Source organism: Heteronotia binoei, chromosome 8 (assembly GCF_032191835.1).
Source record: "Heteronotia binoei isolate CCM8104 ecotype False Entrance Well chromosome 8, APGP_CSIRO_Hbin_v1, whole genome shotgun sequence".
In the NCBI taxonomy this organism is placed as follows: Eukaryota; Metazoa; Chordata; class Lepidosauria; order Squamata; family Gekkonidae; genus Heteronotia; species Heteronotia binoei.
In genome coordinates this window covers 122,315,824-122,323,876 of record NC_083230.1, presented here as the reverse complement: position 1 = coordinate 122,323,876, position 8,053 = coordinate 122,315,824, and the positions used below count along the sequence as shown (strand labels likewise).

At 48.8% G+C, this 8,053-nt stretch overlaps 1 protein-coding gene across 1 annotated transcript in view; it reads left to right on the top strand.

The window, feature by feature from the left end:
- Positions 1 to 8,053, top strand: part of PLXNA4 (plexin A4) — a 930,623-nt gene that overhangs the window by 525,473 nt on the left and 397,097 nt on the right. The window contains exon 4 of the mRNA XM_060246008.1: positions 4,534 to 4,634. Within this exon, the coding sequence (XP_060101991.1) occupies positions 4,534 to 4,634 (101 nt within the window). The remainder of the gene's footprint in view (positions 1 to 4,533; positions 4,635 to 8,053) is intronic.

Genomic DNA, 8,053 nt, shown 5'->3' with positions numbered 1-8,053 from the left:
GAACCAGGACTTTTTTTTTTGTAGCAGGAACTCCTTCGCATACTAAGACACATACCCCTGATGGAGCCAATCCTCCGAGAGCTTTCAGTGCTCTGCTTATGGAGCTTAATGTAAGCTCTTGGAAGATTGGCTACATCAGGGGTGTGTAGCCTAATATGCAAAGGAGTTCCTGCTTTTAAAAAAAAAAGCCCTGCATGGAACGTACTGTGAACAGATTAACTTCAAAAGGTAGATCCAGGGGGGAAGCCGTGTCGGTCTGAAGCAGTAGAACAAAGTAGGAGTCAAGTGGCACCTTTAAGACCAAAAAAAAAGTTTTATTCAGAATGTAAGCTTTCGTGTGCTCTAAGCACACTTCATCAGACAACATTCCATCCAAAGTGGTTCAGCATCTAACCAATGAGAGGCAATTGACAAGTGTCCCCCCAGTGAGAGAATTCTCTTAACCCTTTCCCTCCCAGATCTTCTTGCATGCAGAGCTACGGTATCCAATATTTCCCAACCTTATGCTGGTAATTCTGGTTGAAACCAAACCAGCCCGCTTTCTTGTTTGCCTGCTCCGAGCGCTGCTTTGCGTGTGGATCACTGCCTGTATCACATTGGTATTCCACCTAAGGATATCTGGAAAGCATCGCTTCTGTTTTGTTTTTGTTAAATTCTCTATTTTGCAGCTTACTCCACACTTCCTTGGGCCCTTGAGTTATGAAAATCTCACCTGTTATAAAATATCTGGCACGACGCTCGCTAAATATTCACAGGTTGAGACCTGCAAATTTCAGTTTTTTGTAAAAAAAATGTCTGTGGCACTGGATATATACAATGTCTCAGTTGATTCAGGACTCAGTTATACAGTGGCTCATTCTCTGTTTTCAGATGTATAACTCCTCTCTGTCTGGGGCAGTGATGCCCTGTATTCTTGGTGCTTGGGGAGGGGCACAGTGGGAAGGCTTCTAGCCCAACTGGTGGACTTCCTGATGGCACCTGGGTTTTTTTGGCCACTGTGTGACACAGAGTGTTGGACTGGATGGGCCATCGGCCTGATCCAAGATGGCTTTCTGCATAAGAACATACAAGAAGCCATGTTGGATCAGGCCAATGGCCCATCCAGTCCAACACTCTGTGTCACATAAGAACAGAAGAGAAGCCATGTTGGATCAGGCCAATGGCCCATCCAGTCCAACACTCTGTGTCACATAAGAACAGAAGAGAAGCCATGTTGGATCAGGCCAGTGGCCCATCCAGTCCAACTCTCTGTGTCACACAATGGCCAAAAACCAGGTGCAACCAGGAGGGCCATCAGTGGAACCAGAACTCCAGAACCCCTCCCACTCTTGCCCCCAGGCACCAAGAAGACAGAGCATCGTTGCCACGGACATAAGAACATCAGAGAAGCCATGTTGGATCAGGCTAATAACCCATCTAGTTCAACACTTTGTGTCACACAGTGGCCAAATACTAGGTGCCACTAGGAGGTCCACCAGTGGAGCAAGAACTTCAGAAACCCTCCCACTCTTGCTCTTCAAGTACCAAGAATATAGAGCATCACCGCCACAGACATAAGAACAGAAGAGAAGCCATGTTGTATCTGACCAATGGCCCATGTAGTCCAATGCTCTGTGTCGCACAGTGGTCAAAAACCAGGTGCCATCAGGAGGTCCACCATTGGGCCAGACTCCAGAAGCCCTCACACGTTTGGCTCCCAAGCACCAAGAATACAGGCCCAGCCCTCTCCCAGATCCACCCCCAAAGTCTCCAGGTATTTTCCATCCCAAACCTGGTAACCCTAAACTAACCCATTTTGGGAAGCTTTTCAGAGCCGTATTATTCAAAAGTCTGTTTTTTGTTTTGGAACCGGTGTGCTATTCTGTAGTTTCAATAGTGTTTGTAGCCAACCAGTCTTTGATGTTTATGCTTTTAAATGATTGTAAGTAGTACTGGCGAATGCACCAGTTGAAGCTTTAAGGAATCTGTTGAGGCTGGGTGAGTGGGCATCAACATAGCAGATGAGGTTCAATGTGGCCAAGTGCAAAGTAATGCACATTGGGGCCAAAAATCCTAGCTATAAATACAAGTTGATGGGGTGTGAAATGGCAGAGACTGACCAAGAGAGAGATCTTGGGGTCACGGTAGATAATTCACTGAAAATGTCAAGACAGTGTGCGATTGCAATAAAAAAGGCCAACGCCATGCTGGGAATGATTAGGAAGGGAATTGAAAACAAATCAGCCAGGATCATAATGCCCCTGTATGAATCGATGGTACGGCCTCATTTGGAATACTGTGTACAATTCTGGTCACCGCACCTCAAAAAGGATATTATAGCACTGGAAAAAGTCAAGAAAAAGGCAACTAGAATGATTAAAGGGTTGGAATACTTTCCCTATGAAGAAAAACGTTTGGGGCTCTTTCGCTTGGAGAAACGTCGACTGCGGGGTGACATGATAGAGGTTTACAAGATTATGCATGGGATGGAGAAAGTAGAGAAAGAAGGACTTTTCTCCCTTTCTCACAATACGAGAACTCATGGACATTCAATGAAATTGCTGAGCAGTCAGGTTAGAACAGATAAAAGGAAGTCCTTCTTCACCCAAAGGGTGATTAACACGTGGAATTCACTGCCACAGGAGGTGGTGGTGGCTACAAGTATAGACAGCTTCAAGAGGGGATTGGATAAGCATCTGGAACAGAGGTCCATCGGTGGCTATTAGCCACAGCGTATTGTTGGAACTCTGTCTGGGGCAGGGATGCTCTGTATTCTTGGTGCTGGGAGGGGTCACAGTGGGAGGGCTTCTAGTGTCCTGGCCCCACTGATGGACCTCCTGATGGCACCTGGGTTTTTTGACCACTGTATGACACAGAGTGTTGGACTGGATGGGCCATTGGCCTGATCCAACATGGCTTCTCTTATGTTCTTATGTGACACAGAGTGTTGGACTGGATGGGCCATTGATCGACCCCTACCAGTCTGGTTTTCGCCCGGGCCACGGGACGGAGGCGGTGCTGGTCGCCCTGGTGGATGACCTTCGGCGACATCTGGATCAAGGCGGCTCGGCGGTGCTGATGTTGTTGGACCTATCGGCAGCGTTCGATATGGTCGACCATCGGCTCCTGGCGTGCCGCCTTGCCGACGCAGGGATTCAGGGGTTGGCCTTGCAGTGGCTTTCCTCTTTCCTTGACGGTCGGGGACAAAGGGTGGCGATTGGGGAGGAACTGTCCCGGAGACACACGCTTGAGTGCGGGGTGCCTCAAGGGGCGGTGCTTTCCCCGATGTTATTTAACATCTATATGCGCCCCCTTGCCCAGATGGCCCGAGGGTATGGGCTGGGTTGCCATCAGTATGCTGATGACACCCAGCTCTATCTGCTTATGGACGGCCGGCCCGCCTGCGCCCCAGAAAATCTGGACCGGGCGTTACAGGCAGTGGCTAGGTGGCTTAGGCTGAGTGGGCTGAAACTGAACCCGGCGAAGACAGAGGTCCTTTGCTTAGGTCGCTGCGGCCCGGGAAGGGAACTCCCCCTGCCAGTTTTTGACGGCGCTCCATTAACAGCGTCGGGCAGGGTTAAGAGCCTGGGGGTGCTGTTGGAGCCTTCATTGACGATGGAGGCTCAGATAGCAGCCACTGCCAAGTCCGCTTTTTTTCATCTTAGGCGGGCGAGGCAGTTGGCCCCCTTCCTGGAACGTGACGACCTGGCAACAGTGATTCATGCTACGGTCACCTCGAGGCTGGACTACTGTAATGCCCTCTACATGGGGCTACCCCTGTGCCGAACCCGGAAACTGCAGTTGGTGCAGAACGCTGCTGCCCGGCTGTTATTAGGGCTCCCAAGATGGGAGCACATTCGACCGGGGCTCCAGGGTCTGCAGTGGCTGCCAGTAATATTCCGAGTCCGGTACAAGGTGTTGGTTATGACCTTTAAAGCCCTATATGGCCTAGGACCTGCCTACCTTAGGGACCGTCTCCTCCCACACGTTCCCCAGAGAGTACTACGTTCAGGTTCACAAAACCTGTTGGTAGTCCCCGGGCCAAAGGAGGCCCGCCTAAAATCCACCAGGGATCGGGCCTACTCAATAACGGCACCTTATTGGTGGAACCAACTGCCGGAAGAGGTGCGGGCCCTGCGGGATCTAGGGCAATTCCGCAGGGCCTGTAAGACAGTCCTCTTCCGGCAGGCCTATGATATTAACTGACAATGCAAAATATCCTGGATGAAAAAATGTATCTATAGGCCGCCGGTTTTTACTCTATCTTGTTTTTACTAAATTATGGTTTAATGGTATTTTAATTGTTTAAACTGAAATTGTTTTAATTATTGTGTTGTAAGCCGCCCTGAGACACCTAGGTGAGAAGGGCGGGGTATAAATCTTAATATAAATATAATAATAATAAATATAAATCCAACATGACTTCTCTTATGTTCTTATGTTCTATGTTTCCAGATTTAAGTTGAGGGCATTCCTATGCAGGTGGCACTCTACCCCTCCTGTATGTTCCAGAGCTGCAATAACAACTGACCTCTCTCCCTTTCTCCTCTGCAGCTCACCAGAGTGCCGGTGGAGTCCTGTGAGCAGTACAAGAGCTGCAGCGAATGCCTGGGCTCGGGGGACCCTCACTGCGGATGGTGTGTGCTCCACAACACGTAAGTGCAGCTCTCGGGAAGGGAGATGGGCAGGGCTTTTTTTAATAGCAAGGACTCCTTTTCCTATTTGGCCACACACCCCTGATGGAGCCAATCCCCTGAGAGCGTACAGGGTTCTTCGTACAGGGCCTACTGGAGGATTGGCTCCATCGGTTGGGGTGGGGTGGGGATGGCCTAAGATGCCAAGGAGTTCCTTCTACAAAAAAAAAAAAAAAATGCCTGGATCTGGGGGCAGGCAGATTCTTCCTCCCCCAGTCTTCTGACCCTCCCACTTCACTTATTCTCACTATCAGCTGCAAGAGACTATACCCAGGATCTCCCAAGATGGTGCCTGCCAGGTTTTTAAAGAAAGTGAACAGGACCAGGCGGGGCTTTGGCCCAGGTAGGCTGCTGATTGGCTGTTGGAGATTAGATGGGCTGTGCAGGTTTTTTTTAAAAGATTGCTTTGGCAACCGTTGCCACCGCAGCACGGGGATTTTCATGGAGGGATGGAAAGTAAGCTGTGGCAGCCATTTTGTGACTGGCTTCGCCTCCTGCAACAGCCATTTTGTGGCATTCTGGCATTTTTCTGTGGTTGCACTCACCAAACCCAATTCTTCTTCTTCCTCCTCCCCCTCTTCTTTTTCTTCTTCTTTTTCTTTTTCCTTTTCCTCTTTCTCTTCCTTTTCTTTCTCCTCCTCCTCTTCTTCTTGAAATTGCCTGTAGGCCCCAAAAGATTGGGGGCCCCTGGGCTAGACTCACCAGACTAGACCACTAGGTATAGGTTGCTGACATTAGGTTTTGTTGTTCCTATTATGTAATTCTTGCATCATTTAATGTGTCATTTTAATAACTTTGCTTTAGTTCTGTTTTTAGACTTCTGGTCGATTCTGCAACATTATCTGTTGTATTGTTCATTGAATATCCCATTCTGTCAATTGTATTGTCTCACTTTTGAGTCTAGGCAAGAATGGTGGAGAATGAATGAATGAATGAATGAATGAATGAATGAATGAATGAATGAATGAATGAGAAAGCTGCAAATGGACACATGGACTTCACTGCCACAGGAGGTGGTGGCAACTATAAGCATAGACAGCTTCCAGAGGGGATTAGATAAACATGTGGATCAGAGGTCCATCAGTGGCTATTAGAGGTCCATCAGTGACCATTAGAGGTCCATCAGTGGCTATTAAAGATCCATCAGTGGCTATTAGTCACAAGGTACAGAGGGAACACTGTGTCTGGGGCAGTGGTGCTCTGTATCCGAGCCCCCCCAGGGCACAGTGGGAGGGCTTCTAGTTTCCTGGCTCCACTGGTGGACCTCCTGATAGCACCTTGGTTTTGGCTACTGTGTGACACAGAGTGTTGGACTGGATGGGCCATTGGCCTGATCCAACATGGCTTCTCTTACGTTCTTATGTGACACAGAGTGTTGGACTGGACGGGCCATTGGCCTGATCCAACGTAGCTTCTCTTATGTTCTTATGTAACACAGAATGCTGGACTGGATGGGCCATTGGCCTGATCCAACATGGCTTCTCTTATGTTCTTATGTGACACAGAGTGTTGGACTGGATCGGCCACTGGCCTGATCCAACATGGCTTCTCTTATGTTCTTATGTGACACAGAGTGTTGGACTGGATGGGCCACTGGCCTGACCCAACATGGCTTCTCTTATGTTCTTATGTGACACAGAGTGTTGGACTGGATGGACCATTGGCCTGATCCAACATGGCTTCTCTTCAGTTCTTATGTGACACAGAGTGTTGGACTGGATGGGCCACTGGTCTGATCCAACATGGCTTCTCTTATGTCATCACGTTCTTATTTGTAGCATCACACCTTGCTTCAAAGCTATCCAAGGTAACCAATGGAGGGAGGGGGGCGAATTGCCTGAGCAGTGGTGGAGAGGGGGTTGCAGCTGAGAGATTCCCCTTCCCATCCCATCCTCCACATCCGTACACATGAAGATGCTGACCTGCCATGCCTGGATGCATTGATTTCTGTGACTTTGCTCTCCTAACCTTACAGGAGGAAATTTGATTCTATGTACATAGGGAGAGGGAAAAGGCAGCCTGAAAGGGGGGGGGGCATTAGTAAATGGGGGGCATTGATTGGATTTTGTATGCAGGGGAGGAGTAGTGGGAATGGCAGGTCTCTGGAGTTTGGCATTGCCTGCTCTTTACCTTTCTCTGCCAGTTCCTTGCCTTCCCACCCCCCAGTTGCCCCTGCTCATTTCAAGCGCAGAGCAAAAAAACAAATGCGTTGATTCGAAAGCAAAAGTATCTCTGTGGCTCTGTGAAATGATGGCTGTGGAGAGACCAGGCTGATGAAGGGACAAGGAACAAAACTGTAATTTGACTTAACAGTGCAGTCCCCTTTCTCTCTCCAGTGGGATTTTTTTGGATTCCTTGGTAGCAGCACAGAAGACAACAGGACATAGATGTGCACAGGAAGTGGGCTTTCCCGCATATATAGAGTTGCGTGGACTTTTTCACCATTAAAGGGGGGGGAGTGCAGAAAAGGGCAACTAGAATGATTAAAGGGTTGGAACACTTTCCGTATGAAGAAAGGTTAAAACGCTTGGGGCTCTTTAGCTTGGAGAAACGTCGACTGCGGGGTGACAGGATAGAGGTTGACAAGATTATGCATGGGATAGAGAAGGTAAGGAAAGAAGGACTTTTCTCCCCTTCTCACAATACGAGAACTCATGGACACTCAATGAAATTGCTGAGCAGTCGGGTTAGAACTGATAAAAGGAAGTCCTTCTTCACCCAAAGGGTGATTAACACATGAAATTCACTGCCACAGGAGGTGGCAGCGGCTACAAACATAGACAGCTTCAAGAGAGGATTGGATCAACATATGGAGCAGAGGTCCATCAGTGGCTATTAGCCACAGGGTATTGTTGGAACTCTCTGTCTGGGGCAGTGATGCTCTGTATTCTTGGTGCTTGAGGGGGCACAGTGGGAGGGCTTCTAGTGTCCTGGCCCCACTGATGGACCTCCTGATGGCGCCTGGTTTTTTGGCCACTGTGTGACACAGAGTGTTGGACTGGATGGGCCATTGGCCTGATCCAACATGGCTTCTCTTATGTTCTTATGTGACACAGAGTGTTGGACTGGATGGGCCATTGGCCTGATCCAACATGGCTTCTGTTATGTTCTTATGTGACACAGAGTGTTGGACTGGATGGGCCATTGACCTGATCCAACATGGCTTCTCTTATGTTCTTACGTGACACAGAGTGTTGGACTGGAAGGGCCATTGGCCTGATCCAACATGGCTTCTGTTATGTTCTTATGTGACACAGAGTATTGGACTGAATGGGCCATTGGCCTGATCCAACATGGCTTCTCTTATGTTCCTATGTGACACAGAGTGTTGGACTGGAAGGGCCATTGGCCTGATCCAACATGGCTTCTCTTATGTTCTT